The sequence below is a fragment of the Mustela nigripes genome, chromosome 2 (genome assembly GCF_022355385.1).
Source record: "Mustela nigripes isolate SB6536 chromosome 2, MUSNIG.SB6536, whole genome shotgun sequence".
Taxonomy (NCBI): Eukaryota; Metazoa; Chordata; class Mammalia; order Carnivora; family Mustelidae; genus Mustela; species Mustela nigripes.
In genome coordinates, this window is record NC_081558.1 from 159,054,042 (window position 1) to 159,074,176 (window position 20,135).

Sequence of the window (20,135 nt, forward strand, 5' to 3'; positions counted from 1 at the left end):
CTGGACATCAAAAAGATGATGACACTTCTGAGCCAGTACCTGCTATGACTTCTCTGAGTAGTCACATCCTCGATGTGTTGATGGGAGCCTGCTTCATCTCTTCTAGTTGGACATTTTTTACTCATTAAGTTTATTAGTTTATGGTGTGAGGTACCATATTTCTAATTATATAGAGGAATTGCTCTATATAGAGCACTGGAGAAGTTCTCTAGGGCAATCACATGTTTTTCTTTGGATAGAAAATACAAGATAAGTCCTGACCATATTTTAGGCTAAGGGAACTGGAAGAATTCCTCAGGGATAGGCTCATGACAGATTTGTTCTCCATATTCAGGAAGTGGTTCAGGGTCAAGACATGGCTGCCCTCTGCGATCCTTGCTACCTACAACTCCCCCAGACCTAGAAGCGCTACATTCTTCAGAGGGGGCCTCTGTAGCCATGGCAGGAAGTCTGGGGCAGCATGGTCTCTGATATGGAAGTGTTGCTTAGTGTTCTGTGGCTTTGACAGGATAGCCTGTCCGGTGTAGCAGTAGGATGGCCACTTGGTGGATCTCATACAATAACCTTTTGAAAATAAAAATCTAAACTCCTCTTAAATCCCATTGCTCAGCTGGGAGCCTGTTTTCTTCTCCCTCTGCGGCTCCCCCTGCTTGTGCTCGCTCAAATAGGTAGATAAAATCTTAAATATAAATTTATATATGTATATATATAATGCTATGTAATATAAAATTTTGGCTCAAGAAGATCTCTAGTAGATGTCTTTCTCTCTCTTTTTTCATGGAAAAGTAAACTTAAAAGAAGGCTATTTTTCCCCACTCCATCGGAAAATGGATTTCCTTTGGAGCCTACACCACCAGCCATGGAGTTGTAATTCTAGGAAAGTAGTTACACTGTAACCTAGATGGTGCCTGTGAACAGGGTTGACCAGCCTGAGGGTTTCTCCAAAGGCTTGTTGTCTGTGTTAGATTCCTGTCTGTAAGTCACAACTGCTGTCTAATGCTACAGGAGCATTTCAATGGATGTGAAAATGGCTACTTTCTGTTTTCACCTACCACATAACCCTCCGCTGTTACTTGTTACTCCTAAGAAAATTCTTGTAAATAGTTTTTATTTCTGGCCATCCAATTCAACATTTTAGATGTCTGAAGTCAAGATTATAAAGATAATTTGGGGTTAGTACTTCAGAGAATGTGGACATTTCATTTTGAGGAATTTGTACTGAAACAGGTAGTTTGGATTAGATTAGGCAAATCTCCCTTCCATAGTAAAAATGTTCTGGTGCACGCTCTCATTTTTTTTCTCACAGAAGACTCCTCAATTAGAAAGCTTGTCAGATTCAGCCAATTCCCCACACTTTTCCTGAAGTGAAATGGGGGGGGGGGGCGCGACTTAAATGAAATGTTTTTGTATTTATATTATGTAAATGACCACTATTGTGAAGACAGTCTGCAGTCTTTACTTTTCTCTTGTGACTTTTGTAAGGGATATCACTTGCTTCCACTCACCATTTTTAGGTAGTTTTATTTTTCTCACTTTTATTATAGCCTATTTTTATTAAAAATAGAAAAATACAGTAAACCATTACACTTGAAACCATCTTTCTCAGTCAGCCCCTCAAGAAGGGGTACATTCTTCTTTGAGGAGCAAGGGAAGTCTTTCTTCAGGGTATTACCAGAAATGGTTACTCTTTCTCACTGCCTAATGATCATCAAATACTTTTAACTTTTTTCTGGACTTACTTGTTCATCGCTTTTAAAAAGAGTGCAGTGTAAGAATATTATTCTAGGCTTTTAATGCAGTGTGGAGTATCTTTAGGGTTATTTACATATATCTCTCTACCCTGTAATCTAAACGAAGGCGCTGTATTGCTAGGTTTCCCATAATAATGAGGGAGAAATATTGATTGCTGTCCTAACTAGATACTTTACTTTTTAGTAACATAGTAAGATAGAAATCATCTGTGAACAACGCTGAATGTGTCTAAGACCATGCATAGTACTGATTCTTGTAGTACTCATGACCACCTTTTCCTCAGCTGCTTGGCAGAATTGTTTCCGTTAATGCTCCAGTGTTCTGGTACCATGATTAGCACATGGTTTAGTGGCTATACGTTCAAATTAAATTAATTACCTATTTGTTGAAATGAAATTTCATTAGTGTTTTGGTCATGGCATTTTTACTCATTTTTTCAGTTTTGCTGAGGTATAATTTACAAAATTGTAAGGTACTTAAAATGTCCAACAGGATGATTTGATGTACTTACACATTGTAAAAGGATTCTCACAGTTGGGTTAACACAGCTGTCACCTTATATATTTACCCACTGTGTGTGTGTGTGTGTGTGCGTGCACGTATGTACACTTAAGTTCTCTCTTAGTTAATTTTAATTATAAAATAGTGTATTAAAAACTACAGTCACCGTATTTCACTTTAGGTCCTAGACTACATTCATCTCACAAGTAAAAGTCTGTACCCTTTTTCCAGGCTCTCCCTTCCTCCCCATACCCCAATTGCAAGCACATTCTCTTCTCTGTTTCTAGGAATTTGGTAATAGCCATTCTAACAGTTGTGGTTTTGATTTGTATTTCCCTGATGATTAGGGATATTTGAGTCGCTTTTCATATACTTGTTGACCATTTGTATGTCTTCTGGAAAAACATCTATCCAGGTTCTTTACCCATTTTTTTAAATGGGTTATTTGGGGGGGTGCTTTTGAGTTGTATGGGTTCCTTGTAAATTTTTGGTATTAACCCTTTATCAGAAATGTGGTTTGCAAATATTCTGTTCCATTCCATAGATTACCTTTTCATTTTGTTGATGGTTTCCTTTGCTGTACAGATGCTTTTTAGATTGATATAATCCCACTTGTTTATTCTTGCTTTTGTTGCCTTTGTTTTAAGGTGTTCAGTACAAAAGCTCATCTCCAAGTCCAGTGTCAAGGAGCTTACCTACTGTGTTTTTTTCCAAGAGTTTTAGTTTCAGGTCTTCCATTCAAGTCTTTCATCCATTTTTAGTTGATTTTTATGGATGGTATTAGATAAAGGTCCAGTTTTATTGTTTTGCAGGAGGCTATCCAGTTTTCCCAGCACCGTTTATTGAACAGACTTTCCCCCTTTGTATATTCTTAGCTCCTTTTGAAAATTAATTGACCATATATGCATGGGTTTATTTCTGGGTTCTCTATCCTATTCTGTTAATCTATGTGTCTTTTTTTTTTTTAATGCCAATACCATATTGTTTTACTTACTGTAACTTTGTGATACAGTTTGAAATTAAGAAATATGATGCCTCCAGCTTTGATGTTCTTTCTCAAAACTGCTTTGGCTATTCAGGATTTTTCATGGTCCCATACAAATTTTAGGATTTTTTTTAAATTTCTGTGAAAAATACCATTGGAATTTTTTGCTTTGGGTAATGTGGACATTTTAACAATATTAATTAATCCAATCCATGAAGACAGTGAATCTTTCCATTTATTTATTGTTCTGTGAAAAGATTCACAACAGCTGTGTTTTGGTTTTGAAAAAGAAAAGAAAACTTTATTATTGTTATTATAGATACCTAATAGAAACAGAAGAGGAAAGAAATCTACACATAGATGAAGGTAATAGAAGGGAAGAAGCCTGTGCTATGTGCGTCTGCTTCCCCTCCCGGATTCCATTCTAGGGAACCGGTGGGGCCTGGAGCAGGAGGGGAGGTAAGACAAGATTTAGAGATCTTGACATCCAGAACAGAAGAGCCAGTTCTGACCTGGAGACCAGAAAATGTATTTCAACAACCCGGCTCCCATCGTTATTCACACATCACAAGTCTCACAAACAACATTCCTTAGCCTGCCTACGTATGTGCAGGTCTTGGGGCTGGTTATGGAGGACATATCACAGAAAAAAAAAAAAAATCTACCCATATAGAACATTTGTGTCTTCTTCAATTTCTTTTATAGGTTCTGGTGGAGACTTTAGGATTTTTGATATATAATATCATGTCATCTGCAGAGGGAGATAATTCTACTTCTTTCCTAATTTGGATGTCTTTATTTCTTTTTCTTGCCTAATTGCTCTGACACTTCCAACACTATTTTTTTTAAAGATTTTATTTATTTATTTGACAGAGAGAGCTCACAAGGAGGTAGAGAAGCAGGTAGAGAGAGAGAGAGAGAGAGAGAAGCAGGCTCCCACTAGCAGAGAGCCCAAGGTGGAGCTCAATCCCAGGACCCTGAGATCATGACCTGAGCTGAAGGCAGAGGCTTAACCCACTGAGCCACCCAGGCACCCCACTTCCAACACAATTTTGAATAAAATTGATGAAAGTGGGCATCCTTATCTTGTTCATAATAGTAGAGGAGAAGCTTTTCAGTGTTGGGTGTGACGTTAGCTGTGAGCTTCTCAAGTATGGTCTTTATTGAGATACGTTCCTTCTGTACCCAATTTGTGGAGAGATTTTATCATAAAAGGGTGTTGAATTGTGTGAGATACATTTTCTGCATCTATTGAGATGATCATAGGATTTTTATCCTTCATTTTGTAACATGGGAGTATCACAGTGAGTGATTTGTGAATGTTGAACCATCCCTGCATCCCTGGAATAAATCCCACTTGATCATAATGTATGATACTTTTAATGTACTGTTTAATTTGATTTGCTGATATTTTGTTGAGATTTTATGTTCATCAGAGATACTGGCCTGTAAATTTCTTGAGTCCTTGTCTAGCTTTGGTATCAGGGTAATATTGGCCTTATAAAATGACTTAGGAAGTGTTCCCTTCTCTTACACTTTTTGGAAGAGTTTAAGAAGGATTGGTATTAATTCCTAAAATACTTGGTGGAATTTACCAGTGGCGCCTTCTGGTTTTGGACTTCTCTTTGTCAGAAGGATTTTGATTACTTATTCATTCTCTTCACTAGTAATCCGTCTGTTCAGATTTTCTAATTCTTCATGATTCAGTCTTAGTAAAAGTTGTATGTTTTTAGGAATTTATCCATTTGTAGGTTAAGTTGTTGGTATATAATTGTTCATAGTAGTTTGTTATGATCCTTACTATTTCTGTGTTTTCTCTTTCATTTCTGATTTTATTTAAGTCTCTCCATTTTTTCTTAGTCTAGCCACAGGTTTGTCTGTTTTATCTTTTAAAATAGACATCTCTTAATTTCTTTGATCTTTTCTATTGTTTTTCTAGTCTCTATTTCATTTATTTCTGCACTGATCTTTCTTTCACCCTTCTGCTAACTTTGGGCATAGTTATTTCTTCTTCTAGTTTGTTGAGATGTATAGTTAAGCTGTTTGAGATCTTTCGTTTAGTGCTAAGATCTTTCTTTAGTGTTAAGTGCTATAAACTTCCCTCTTAAAACTGCTTTTGCTGCATCTCATAAGTTTTGGTTTATTTTGTTTACATTTTCATTTGCCTAGACATGTTTTTTGATTTCCCTTTTGATTTCTTCTTTGACTCATTGGTTATTTGTAAAGCATGTTGTTTAATTTTCATGTATTTGTGTGTTTTCCAGTTTTCCTTTTGTAATTGATTTTTAATTTCATAACATCGTGGTTGGAAAAGATGCTTGATATGATACCAGTTTTTTTTCAATTTATTAAGATTTGTTTTGTGTCATATAACATGCAATCTATCCTGGAGAATATTCCCTGTACCCTTGAGAAAAATGCATTATTCTGCTGTTGTTAAATGAAATGTTCTGCATATGTCTGTTAGATCCATCTGGTCAAACATATAATTTAAGTCCAGTGTTTCCATAGTGATTTTCTGTCAGTGTGATCTATCCATTTGGGTTATTTAGGTTTCCTACTATTACTGTACTGCTCTCTAGATCTCCCCTCAGAATGTTAGTATTTGCTTTATGTATTTGGGTGATTCAATAATTGGATGCATATTTTTTTAATTAGATGAACTCATTTGATACATTAAATTAGGCAAAGAAAAAATCTATGCAACTAAATAAAAAGAAGCACATTCTCATACTACTTGAACACACAGCAGTGGCCAAAAATAATGAATTGTGGAATGGATCCCAAGATTTAATGCAAAAAAACACCCTATACAGAAAACTTTAGGCTTCTAACTTCACTAAATCTAATACTAAACATGCTTCCTTTTAGTCCTCAGCTTCTTGCAAGTCTTTTCCACTCTCTACTAACTGCAGAAGATCAGTATATGCGGCTTCCAACCTGTGCTAGCAATCTGGGATCATTATCTAGGACTCTTATAGGATCTCTGCCTCCTTTTTAATTGAATGATTTTCACCATCTTAAGTTTTCTTTTTTTTTTTTTTTCAATCTTTTCTTCTTTTGCTTCTGTTTCATGCATTATTTTTTCTATGACCAATCACTTCGCCATGCCAGCTTTGATCTTGATCTACCTCACTGGAGGATTGACCATGATCCACTGAGCACCACGGGAAGGAGGGGTGGAGAACCAAGGGAACCGTGGAGGAAGACTGGTGTATAAATATTTATAATTGTTATATGCTCTTGATGAACGACTCTTTTGTCATGGTATAATGACCTTTTTTTAAAATCTCTTGTTACAGTCTTTGGCTTAATGTCTGTTTTATCTGATACAAGGCTAGCTACTCCTGCTGTCTTTTGGCTTCTGTTTGCATGGAGTATCTCTTTTCTATCACTCCACTTTCAGTCTCTGTGTGTCCTTAAAGTTGAAATGAGCCACTCAGCAGTTTGAGTCCTGATTTTTTTCATCCATTCAGCCACTGTATGTATGGCTTTTCGCTGGAGAATGTAGTCTGTGTGCATTTAAAATATTGATAGGCATGGCTTATGATTGCCATTTTGCTAACTGTTTTCTAGCTCTTTTGTAGTTCCTTTATTCCTTTCTTCCTCTCTTGCTTTCTTCCTTTGTAATTTAATGATTCTCGTAGTGTTACGCTTTGATTCCTTTCTCTTAATCTTTTTTATTTATTTACTATAGGCTTATGCTTTGTGGTTGCATGAAGCTTGCATAAGACGTCTTGTAGTTTTAACAGTCTGTTTTAAGCTATAACTTCAAATGTATGTAAAACCTCTACATTTTTATACTCCCACTCCCAAAGTTTGTATTTGATGTCACAATTTACATCTTTTTTTAAAAGATTTTATTTATTTATTTTAGAGAGAGAACATGAGTGGGAGGGGTAGAGGAGGAGAAAGAGAATCTGAAGCAGACTCCATGCTGAGTGTAGAGCCCGATGTGGGACTTGAGCTCACAACCCTGAGACCACAACCTGAGCTAAAACCAAGAGTCAGATGGTCAACTGACTGGAGCGCCCAGGCACCCCACAATTTACATCTTTTATAGTGTGTATCCATTAACAAATTATTATTATAGTTATATTAAAACTTTTGTCTTTTAACCTTTATACTAGAGTTGTAAGAGATTCACCTACCACCATTACCATATTATTTTCTATTAAACTATTTATATATATACCTTTACCAGTGAATTTTACAGTTTCACATGCTTTTATGTTACTAGCTAGTGTCCTTCACTTCAACTTAAAGCCCTTTTAAGAAAAAAAAAAAAGATTTATTTATTTATTTGTTTGTTTGAGATAGAAGGGGCAGGGAAGCAGACTTTGGATGAGCAGAGATCCTGATGCAGGGCTGGATCTCAGGACTCTGAGATCATGACCTGAGGCAAAACCAAGAGTCGGATACCTAACCAATTGAGCTACCTAGTTGCCCCCTGAATTAGTCCTTTTCAGTGTTGGGATTTGAGTAAGGCTGGTCTAGTGGTAATGAATTTATTTTGCTTTGGTTTGTCTGGAAAATTCTTTTATTTCTCCTTCAATTTTGAAGGACATCTTTGCTGGGTAGACTGTTCTTGTTTAGCTGGTTTTTTCTTCTAGCACTTTGAATATATCATCCCACTCCCTCTGTCCTACAAGGTTTCTGCTAAAAAAACTAGTTGATTGTCTTATGGGAGTGCCCTTGTATGTAACAAGTTGCTTTTCTCTTGCTGATACTCTACTTTTCTTTAACTTTTAACAGTTTAATTGTCTTGGTGTGTCCCTCTTTAGATGTATATTGTTTGGTATTCTTTGGGTTTCCTGAATACAGATGTCTGTTTCTTTCCCCAGGGAATTTTTCAGCCAGTATTTCTCTAAAGAAGCTTTCTGCCCCCTCCTTTCTTCTGGAACCCCTGTAATGCTTATATTTCTACCCTTAATGATGTCCTGTCAGTCCGTTATGCTATCTTCATTCTTTTTTCCTTTTGACCCTGATTGGATTAATTCTCTGCTCTGTCTTTAAATTGGCTTATCCTTTCTTCTGCCTGATATAGCCTGATGTTGAACCCTTTTTCAAATTTTTCAGTTCAGTTACTGTATTCTTCAGCTATATGATTTATGTTTGGGGGTTTTTTAATATATATTTTGTATCTCTTTGGTGAAATTCTTTGTTCATGCATTACTCAGTGGGCATTTTTTTATGATCACTGTTTTGAATTGTCTATTGAGTAAATCATTTATTTCATTAAGATTGATTTCTAGAGATTCATCTTGTTCCTTTCATTGGAAGATATTCCCATCTCTACTTTTCTTGACTCTTCCTGTTGGTTTCTGCACATGAGATAAAGCAGCCACCTCTCATAGTCTTGACAGAGCGGTCTCTTGTGGGAGATGAACCTTATCAGTCAGTCTCACCCAGGTTCTTGACCTTAGCCTTCATCCAGTCTGTTGTCTTTGTTCTTAGCTCCCAGTAGTTGAGCTGTACCAATACTTGTCAGTGTCCCAAAGGGGAAAATCTCAGTCAGCACCTAGATCCAAGCTGATTAGCTGATTATAAAACTGTACCCTCCTGTGAAATGTGTAAACCTGACAATTCACAGACCTGTACCCCTGGGGCAAATAATACATTATATGTTAATAAAAATAATTAATAAAGGAAAAGAAGAAAAATATATTTAAAAAACAACAACACTGTACCCTCAAGTAGTAGCTGGGAATGTAGGGTAACTAAGCCCCTTCCAGGGAGAAACTATGAGATGTATTTTGCCTGCTCCCTCTGCACTGAGTCCACATGGGGAGAAGGGTGCTTCTACACCCATTTAAAAATTACTTCTTTGTTACAGTCCTATAGAACTTGTAAATGTAAGCTCCACTGGCTTTCTGAGCCAAGTAAACCAGGGTCCCATCCCTCAAGTGGTAATCATAAATGTTGGGTAACCAGATTGTGTCCAAGCTCCTTCCAGAGAGATGCTGGTTGTTTGGTTTTATTGGAGTGAGCAAGAGGGAAAAGGCAGAATAAGAGTCTATAGGGCACTTCCTTTGGGGAAGACCACAACCAACCCCTAAAAGTGTGCTAAATTAGAATCTGCACCCACAGGAATTAGCTTACCATATGGTCAAACCGCTTTCAGAGCAACTGGGAGATGGGCATATTTGTCTGCTCTTTCAGGTCTGAACCCTAAGGGGATAGCCATAGGAAGTGTGCACACATCCATTAAGAACTGTTTCTTTGTTTCCTATCATTTTGTATATCTCGTGGACACAAGCCCCAGTAGCTTTCAGAGGCAGTCATTTTATGGCCCTTTTCCTGAGTAGTTGTTTTAAAAGATGAAGTGCCAGATATGCAGTCCAAACCCTGTGTTCCTCAGAGAGAATTTCCAAGTTAGGAGTTCCCTCCCTGTTGTATGGTGCTGTGCCAGGGATGGGGTTTATGTCAGAAGCCTGTTTCAGTCCTTCCTACCCAATTTGATATGGGTGTTTTCCTCATTCACCTGATAGGGAAGAGTCACTCAGCTAGTTTCTAGATTTCTAACAGAGGGAAATGCTCTGTATGTAGCTATACACTGAATGCATCCAAGGCCGGAAGGAAGTCCAGGACCACCTATGTCACCATCTTGGTCCCTTCTCAGCATTTTCACGTTTGAATTTTTCCCAGAAAGAACTAGAGAAGCAGAAGAGAATTAAGAGGAATCAGCAGCTGGAAGCAGTCGCCAAAGAACATTATGAAAGGATGTTGCTAAGGAAAAAAGGCCTGGAACCTTGGAAGAGATTGAGACTGCAAAACAAGCAAAACATCCAGGTATGGTGTCACACGCTTCCTTCCAAAATTACAAAATGGACTTTTCAAATGGAATAAACACCCAATTCAAATTGAGGGCTGCTTGGTGATTTAAAAGCTAAAAATAAAAGCTAATCGAGTGTATGTAATTCTTTGTTTTGGATAAGAGTTCAGATTTGGTCTTCCAAGACAGAGAAAGATTTCTATAATTGTGCAGGTTGGAAACAAAGTGAGTAGATTTTTTATTAAAGACTTCTTTAAAGTAAGATGAATAGAGGCTTCTCTCAATTTTAGCCATGTTTCTCATAAAGAGGAAATAATTACCATAAGGTATTAGGTTTCTGTTTGAATAAAGCTGCATAACGCCCTCAAAAATCAGCGGCTTGCAATTTAGACATTTGTTTCTTACTCACACATCTGTGGGCCAGCTGTGGATTATATTCAGGTCTCTCCACAGCCTCTTTCTGGCTTCAGCAGTAATTCAGGCCGTGCTTTTCACCTGGCAAATGTCTACTGTGCAACAACTAAACCCAATGATGTAAACAACCCACACAACATCTCTCCTTGTATCCTGTCCACTAACATTTCATTGGCCGAAGCAAATCACAGAGACACACTCAAGGTCGTTAAGAGGAGGAAAAGTTCCATCTACTTCATTGAGAGGCATTATGAAATCACATACAAAGAGTAGGGATCTGTAATCCTATTATAGGGAACCATAACCTACTCTGCCACACAGATATATAAAATCAAGTAAATCAAGCTTCAAACTTACCCAGTGCATAGGGCAGGGCATTCTAAACTAAATGATCAGAAGCTCAAAATAGATGAGATGTTATTTTTAGAATTGTTTAAAAATAAGCACAGTGATTCTAGGTATGACCGCTATTGCTTACACATTTGGCCAGGTTAATATTGAAGAGTAAAACTAGCGTTTGGGGTTATGAAAACCAAGTATCATGAGCCCCACTAAGTTGAGTAATGCTGCTCTGGAAACGTGACGTAGGCTCCCTGCCTATTCATTCTTCATTCTGTTTGTTCTCTCCTTGTTTTTCATACTTTTTTACCTTCCCAAAATTGTTTTTTCCCTCTGTCCCTGATTTTTTTTCCTCAGCCTCCTTACCAATGGTTCTGGAATTACTGAGTATTCCAAACCAGCTGAGGAAGGCCATTTGTGATGATCTGGCCTGAGGGCAAGAGGATCCATCTGTGCCCCGAGTCATTGCTATTTTGCTGTGGCTTTTTCCTTGTAATGAGAGAGAAGGGCTGACTCTCTAGTCTTCTGAGTGAATGAATTTGGAAATGAAATTTGAAATTTGAACTGAAAATTTCCTTACAAAGATCATTTGCTATCTAACTGAATGCTTCTAGTTTTGTTTTATCTGGCTTTTGTATATTGGGGGCGGGGGTTCATTTATTAATACGCAAAGGAAAAGCAGACAGCGAATGGAAAGATTCATTCTTATATTCCTATCAGCTCTTCTTTTTTGGTTCTAGTATTTGAATGAATTCAAAAAAGGTATAAAATTCTGAAACAAATTGAATCTATGGGTGAATAACCAAATTAAAATTTTTCTATTTCTTTATTTAAATAAAAAAATAGAAACTGGAGTTTGATCTGAAAATGACAACTATAGGCTTTAAATACAGAAAAACCCAATTAAAAGAAAAACAGGAAGACAAATCTGAAACCAGCCTTTCCAAACTTTTCTGTTCATAAAACCTGTTATCCATTCATCTGGAGATCTTATAAAAATGTACATTCCTGGTTCCACCGCCAGGTATTCTCGGTATGTCTGAGATGCTGGCTGGTGTGCGTCAGGGAATCTGCATTTTTAATAAGTAGCCTGGGGAATTCTGAGTGATCTGAGCACCACATTTTGGGAATCACCTCTCTAGCTCATAACAAGTGCATTCGCTTCCTATTGCTGTTACAACAAATTACCGCAACATTAGCAACTTACAGTAACACATATACTAACTTAGAACTGGACTTGCTGGACCAAGGTCTGAGTATCAGCAGGGCACCTTCCTTCTGGTGGTTCCAAGGGGGGTGGAATCTGTTTCTGAGTCTCTTTCACCTTCCAGTGGCCACCGGCATCCTGTTGCTCTCAGCTCCCTCCTCGAATCACTCCTCTCTCTGCTTTCAGGTCACATACACTGATGCTGACCCTGTCACCTCCCTCTGACAAGCATTCTTGTGATTACATTTAGGGCTCTTGCATATCATACAGGATAATCTCCCCATTTTACAATCTTTCACTTGATCATATCTGCAAAGTCCCTTGTACCACATAAGGTAACATATTTACAGGTTCCAGGGATCAGGACATGGCCTTCCCTGAGAGCCTACTATTCAGTCTGTCATGACAAGGTAGTAGAATTTTAGAGCATTAGCAGTCCTCTCCACCTCTTTCTATTTGTAATAAGGGCACTGAGCCTTAGAGAGTACTGACTTCTTGAAGTCACATCGCACATTGGTTACAAAGCCAAAGTGTAGCCAGCACCTGGAAACACAGTCCAGGAAAGCAACCCAGTTCTGGCACACCATTAAACTGTCAGAACCAGAATATTAAGGTAGATGGTAACCACCAGGTGAAAGTTAAAAAATAAATAAAAGGAAAAGTTCTGGAGCACAGTAAAAGGAAGGGGTAGCTTCTTTTACCCAACTGAGTTGGCTTCTGGGAAGGGATACCAAAAAAATTAAGAAAAAAGAAAGATCCAGTTAAACAGTTCCTGCCTTGTTTGTAACATTTTTTCAGAAGTTATTTAGCATTTTTCCCTTAAACTCAGTATACTATAGGATATTTAATCCAAAAACCATTTCAGAACTTCTTTGAGACCTTCTGATAATCTTTTTCTTCCTGGTTCTCTGTTTTCCCAGAGGACAAAGAGCAGGAAGCAAAGCAAAGCCTGGGATGAGTCGGGCCAGACAGTGGTTTCGAGTGCCCCAGTGGCCTCCTGGATGGTCATTTGGGCCAATAAGAAGGACTGTCAAGAGATTCACTTGGATCACTCCCATTCATGGTGCTGGCTGGTTAGGCAAGGCTTCGAAAACGGTGTAATTGTATGGATAGGATTGAGAGGGAAGGGTTTTTCCTGCCTGCCTCTTAAAAGAATATAACAGTTACCTTTTAAAATTCATAAACTCATGTTTATTTTGGAATGCTCTTTCTGAACCTTTTAAGTTGGTAATACATTAAATTATTCATCCTGTTATTTTCCTATCAAATGTTTTTGTAGTTTATTAACAATGTCTAAATTTCAATGCTGGTGATAGCTCATACTAGAAAACTAGTTGAAAGTATTGGCATTTCCTCAGTTAGACAGTGGTTAAGTACATAATAGAGAGGTTTATTATGGAGTTGCTGTCCAAGCTCCAGGAGAACAAACTGAGAATATCATCACCTACACACTTCGAAACTTGATGCAAGTGAAATAATGGCTTTGGAGGTTTATTCCATTTTCCAAATAACCAGCCAGTCACTGTGGTCTTTGGGGAGTCAGCACTGCAAGGCTGTGCATGATGTGAATCTAAAACCCCCATAAAATAGGGTCAGTAGAAGAGCTCTTAGGACATAGTCTGAATGCCCTTAAGATTATTCCCTCCATAGTGACTTACAAGTAGTTTATGGCATTATTTGCCAAGGTGGTATGTAGTTCCTTAAGTGATTAAACATACAAGGGATAAATTCCTTTTCTCATTTAAAAAATTGTCCAGGTGGCTGAAGAACATCACTCTTTGGCTCTACAGAGAAAATGCCTGCTGTCCTGGTTCCAGTATAGTCAGGAAGTCCTGGCTAGGAACACAGCCCGGGCTGATCAGTTCTATTGCCAAATGTTGCTTCGGAGAGTTATCCGGAGCTGGCTACAGGTAAGGCCATACAGGGAAGGAAGCTTTAAATACATGTCTCTGCTCAATCCTATGTAAGAAAATTAGGTGCAATCCAGATGTCCATAACTATTGTTTTTCTTTTTTTTTTTCTTTTCAAGAATAATATAGAATAGTCGGTCCTGTTCCTTGCTTTGAAATGAATATGAAAATGTCAAATCAATTATTCCTAAGTATAAAACACTTTTTACACAGTGTCCATAAACTGTTTATAAACTTAATGTAACATTACATCAGCTTTTGCTTTTATACTCATTTCTTGTTGCTTATCCCATAATTGCTTAAGTGATTTTACTAGAAACCTACCCCCTCAGGCTTAGAACAGTTTCCACACCTCTGGCTCCATTGTTTTTTTAATACATTGCAGAGGATATTATCTTGGCTGCCATGCTATCTTTTTCTCTTTATCCCCGCCCCCCAGTGTCCTTTGTTCTTTTGTATTTGTTGCAGTTCTCTTTTGTACTGTTTATTTGCTATAATTCTTTGTCTGTGATATTATTTGTCTCACTTCTATTCCTTTCTTCATCCCCAGTACGTGACTGATCTGGAGGAAGAAGTACAAAAACTGTGGGTACATTTTCTTCAGAAGAAGATATTCAGGGCCTGGTTTACTATGGTCAGGGAGGCCCAGATTGTTTCCCAGAGCAAGCATGAGATTGCAGTGGAACATCATGACAGGTGAGGTTCTGATTTCTGAGGAAATTCACTCGGACTTCATAACTCTTCCACAGTGTATTCTTTGCCTGGGATATGGCTTATGGATGAGGTAAGGGTTCGGAGAGCTGGGTACTTGAAGCTACCCAGACAGCGGGGGTAGGCCCAGCTCATCCAGTGACTCTTTGGAAACCCCTGGAACTCTTGGGTCTCCATCTTAAAATGAGGGGGAGGAGGATGCCTGCCCTCTCTGCCTCACAGGGGCTTTCCAGAGGGTGAAATGATGAGAAATACATGAATCACCTGAGCAAAGTATTACTGTCTATTAGTCGTGCAGGTTTATCTCTGAAGTTGTCTTTAACATTTACTCTGAAATACACCAATAATATAAAAAAGTGCTTAAATCATACAGATACAGCTTAATGAATTACTGTCAAGTGGACTCCCATGTCACCACCACTGAGGTCAAGAAATAGGACGCTGGGGGCGCCTGGGTGGCTCAGTGGGTTAAGCCGCTGCCTTCGGCTCAGGTCATGATCTCAGGGTCCTGGGATCGAGTCCTGCATTGGGCTTTCTGCTCAGCAGGGAGCCTGCTTCCCTCTCTCTCTCTCTGCCTGCCTCTCCATCTACTTGTGATTTCTCTCTGTCAAATAAAAAAAAAATTAAAAAAAAAAAAAAAAGAAATAGGACGCTGCTGGCCCCTGGAAATCCCCATGGGCCCCTTCCCAATTACAAGCCGTGCCCTTCCCTCCAAAGGTAAAGGGCTCCCCTGACTTTTATAATGAGTACATCCTTGGGTTTCTTTTCACTTTGGCCTAAGGATGCAGCCTTCGAGGCTATAATTTTGTGTTGCCTGGCTTGGAACTTTACAGTAGTGGAATCATGTAAGAAAATTAGGTGCAATCCAGATGTCCATAACTGTTGTTTTGTTAAGTTCTTATTCAATGTTATATGAATTAAAGAACATTATCTCATTCTCTCCATCCTATTAATATTTATAATACAGTGATGTCTTACATAAGCCAGTAAGTGATGTCTTACTTAAGCCAGTGTCCTATAAGCTATTCTTATATACATTTTGTGTCCTATAAGCTATTCTTATATACATTTTTGCTTGGATTCCTAATTTTAAGTATTTTGGATGGAAATGTTCTAAATTTTATTACATACTTTCCCTTGAGAGTAAACAAATGATCTGTGTTTTAATGATCAGTAGTCATTGCTTATGAGCATGATGTGGTGGGCGGATGCCTCCAAGCTCTGAGGCGGGAAGATTGTTCTTTAACTGGAGAAATGACCCCTAACTCACTGCACCCAGATTAATTTTTGGTTCCTTTGTTTTCATTTGCTTGTATGTGCCTTTGCAAATGTCTCGTTTTTATAAAAGCATTCCTGTCTTGCCACTAAGGTGCCCACCACCAGCAAACCCTACTCACCCTTGTTTACAGGTTACTGAAATCTGTGGGCCAGGAAAACAATAAGCAAGTTGATTCTAATTTGGTCTAAAATAAAATAAGCAATGAGTGAGGATACCCAGAGGACTTGCATTTGAATAAATGCTTCCCTTTGAAGGTTGCCGTTTAAGACTGGGTCTGCATGACCCTGGACAAATAACCTTTCAGAACTTCCCGGTCCTCTTTTGTAAAATGGGGATAACAACAGAACCAATCTAACAGCATTGTTGAGAAGACTAAACAGGGTAACATGGTACCTCACTTAGCACTGCTTAGCCCCCAAATAATAGCTATGTTTTATTTACTGTCGATGTTCGAGTGTTGTTATTAAACATCCTGTTTGTCCACCTTTATTTTCTTTCTGTTTCTCAGCTGCCATGTACAGACTGAGAGATTCACTGGGACAGTTGCCCAGTGTGGCGCAGGACTGCCAGAGAGGGTGTTCACACACCCCAGAGAGGAGGGGGGCAGTGTCAGGATTTCCATTTTCAGGCAAGGAAACAGAAGCTGCAAGTAGCAGATTGATTTAGTACACAAATACCAAATGATGGAGCCTGGGCTCTGAGTCAGGCTCTCTGACTCCAGACCATTCTCTTCTTCTTGTAGCCCACCTCCTTCACCAGTTTTCTAATTCAGTCTTGTTTGTAAACTGTAAGATACAGTAGTAAGATAGTGGTCCTATGCAGGGCTTGAAGTTAGGAAATCAATATGGGAATCCATGCATTCAACAAGAAATAAATTCTCAGCCAGTTTCTAGTTGATATAAAAGCATCACCAGGGGTGGCTCACTCAGGTTGTGCGTCTACCTTCAGCTCTAGTCGTGATCCCAGGGTCCTGGGATTGAGCCAAGCCCTGCATTGGGCTCCCAGCTCAGCAAAAAGTCTGCTTCTCCCTCCCCTACTTATGCACTCTCTGTCTTCCGTCTCTCTTGCTCACTCTCTCAATTAAAAAAAAAAAATCTGGGGCGCCTGGGTGGCTCAGTGGGTTAAGCCACTGCCTTCGGCTCGGGTCATGATCTCAGGGTCCTGGGATCAAGTCCCACATCGGGCTCTCTGCTCAGCAGGGAGCCTGCTTCCCTCTCTCCCTCTATCTGCCTGCCTCTCCATCTACTTGTGATTTCTCTCTGTCAAATAAATAAATAAAATCTTTAAAAATAAATAAATAAAAAATAAATTAAAAAAAAATTTAAAAAAAAGAAAAATCATCACCAGGACTTGATGGCTTCCATCTTAGCTCCGTCCTCCATGGCTGACCCCTCCACGGCTCCTCAGACAGACCTCGTGGCTTCCTTGGAGCTTTCACACAAGCTGATCGGTGCACCTCCCTGACTACCCAGTCTCCATATCCCTGTCTAGCCACTGTCCCACCCTGTTTTCTTCATAGCACTGAAGACTGTCTGAAGTTACACATTTATTTATCGTCTGTCCCTCCCAACAGTAGAAGTGCCGCATCTTACTCAGTGCTGTGTTCCCAGGTGGTGGTAATGCCCAGTACAGGTGCAGAGCGGGTACTGTGATACTCGGTCCGGAAATGAATGGATGCATTATCTTGCAGGAGTGACCCTATTGTTTAGTCACGGGTCTTTTAAAAGGAACTTTTAAAAGGAACATTTAAAAATTGATATTCAAGTTCTTATTCAATGTTATATGAATTAAAGAACATTATCTAGAATATTTGTGGGGGAAAGGGAAGGAAGGAGAGACATTTATTAGTGTGAGGCCTCATCTTAAAAGTTCAGTAACACTGAGATGATCCTAATAAGAACATGAGGCATAATCTTACATATTTATATCACTTCTCAATGTATTAATTTATAATTACATAGTTACAATCTGTAAATCTGGAATTTTATACTTGGTGGGACAAGATGTCAGCCAGACCTAGGTGTCTCATCATCAGTACTCCAGCGAGAGCTCAGCTGTGGAGTTCTCCCGTGAGAGCTCAGCTGTGTGCTTGTCTGGCTCCTCGTGCATGAACAAGTAGATTTTTTTTTAATATTATAGATACTGTTCTATTTGTCTTACATATGTGATGGCACTGGATAAATGACATCTCCATGACTGAGCAATTACTATTATTATCCTCATTGTTTAAATCCAGTATAATTAATATGCAGTGTTAGTTTCAGGTGTACAATATAGTAATTCAACAATTCTATACTCAGTGCTCATAACAATAAGTACACCTCGTTAATGAAAATTAAAGGGGCTTATTAGAGAAATCTCAGAGCCTTTAATATATTAAATGTGCACTCTGAGTCTTTAACAGAACAAATGTGTACTTTTTGCTAAACTTTTTTATTTTTAATTTAAATTCAATTTAGTTGACATAGATTAGTTTCAGAGGTAGAGGTCAGTGATTCGTCAGTGGCATATAATATCCAGTGCTCATTACATCAAGTATCTTCCTTAATGCGCATCACCCATTTATCCCATTCCCCCACCCACCTCCTCCCCAGCCACCCTCTGTTTCCTATAGTTAAGAGTTTTTTATGGATTGCTTCCCTCTCTGCTTTTAATCTAATTTTTCCTCCCTTTCCCCTGTATTCATCTGTTTTGTTTCTTAAACAGTAAATGCACTCTTAATCCCCTTCACCTGTATCACCCATCCCCATAGCCCTCTCCCCTCCAGCAACCGCCAGTTTGTTCTTTGCATTTAAAATTCTGGGGCTTTTTTGTTGTTGTCTCTTTCTTATTTCTTAAATTCCACATGTAAGTGAAATCATACGGTATTTGTCTTTCTCTGACTTACTTTACTTAACATTATACCTACCCTCTAGATCCATCCATGTTGTTGCAAATGGCAAGATTCCATTCTTTTTATGGCTGAATAATATACCATTATATATATGTGTGTGTGTGTGTGTGTGTGTGTGTTTTGTTCGTATAATACACACACACACACACACACACATACACACCACATCTCCTTAATTTATTGTATTGCTTCCATATGTGGCTATTGTAAACAGTGCTGCAATAAACGTGGGGGTGCTTACATTTTTCAAATTAATGTTTTTATATTCTGAGTAAATACCCAGTGGAGGGGTGCCTGGGTGGCTCAGTGGGTTAAAGCCTCTGCCTTTGGCTCAGGTCATGATTCCAGGGTCCTGGGATCGAGCCCCGCATCAGTCTCTCTCCTCAGGAGGAGCCTGCTTCCTCCTCTCTCTCTCTGCCTGCCTCTCTGCCTACTTGTGATCTCTGTCGAAGTCAATGTACAGAAATCAGTGGCTTTCTAATACACTAACAATGAAAATACAGAAAGGGAAATTAGAGAATCGATTCCATTTACTATAGCACCAAGAACCATAAGATACCTGGGAATAAACCTAACCAAAGAGGTAAAGGATCTGTACTCGAGGAACTACAGAACACTCATGAAAGAAATTGAAGAAGACACAAAAAGATGGAAGACCATTCCATGCTCTTGGATCAGAAGAATAAACATTGTTAAAATGTCTATACTGCCTAGAGCAATCCATACTTTTAATGCCATTCTGATCAAAATTCTACCAGTATTTTTCAAAGAGCTGGAGCAAGTAATCCAAAAATTTGTATGGAATCAGAAGAGACCCTGAATCGCTAAGGAAATGTTGAAAAACAAAAATAAAACTGGGGGCATCACGTTACCTGATTTCAAGCTTTACTACAAAGTTGTGATCACCAAGACAGCATGGTACCGGCGTAAAAACAGACACATAGACCAGTGGAACAGAGTAGAGAGCCCACATATGGACCCTCAACTCTATGGTCAAATAATCTTCGACAAAATAGGAAAAAATATACAGTGGGAAAAAGACAATCTCTTCAATAAATGGTGCTGGGAAAACTGGACAGCTATATGTAGAAGAATGAAACTCGACCATTCTCTTACACCGTACACAAAGATAAACTCAAAATGGATAAAAGACCTCAATGTGAGAAAGGAATCCATCAGAATCCTAGAGGAGAATATAGGCAGTAACGTTACCTCTTCATATCAGCCACAGCAACCTTTCAAGATACGTCTCCAAAGGCAAAGGAAACAAAAGCGAAAATGAACTTTTGGGACTTCATCAAAATCAAAAGGTTCTGCACAGCAAAGGAAACAGTCAACAAAACAAAGAGGCAACCCACGGAATGGGAGA

At 38.7% G+C, this 20,135-nt stretch overlaps 1 protein-coding gene and 1 pseudogene across 2 annotated transcripts in view; one reads left to right on the forward strand and one right to left on the reverse strand.

Annotated features, from left to right (window-relative positions):
* Positions 1 to 20,135, forward strand: part of CCDC191 (coiled-coil domain containing 191) — a 90,928-nt gene that overhangs the window by 58,058 nt on the left and 12,735 nt on the right. For both annotated transcript variants that reach the window (XM_059391935.1, XM_059391937.1), the window contains exons 14-16: positions 9,887 to 10,030; positions 13,731 to 13,883; positions 14,434 to 14,579. In XM_059391935.1, coding sequence (XP_059247918.1) covers positions 9,887 to 10,030; positions 13,731 to 13,883; positions 14,434 to 14,579 — 443 coding nt within the window. The remainder of the gene's footprint in view (positions 1 to 9,886; positions 10,031 to 13,730; positions 13,884 to 14,433; positions 14,580 to 20,135) is intronic.
* Positions 6,061 to 6,389, reverse strand: LOC132010192 (tubulin-specific chaperone A-like; annotated as a pseudogene).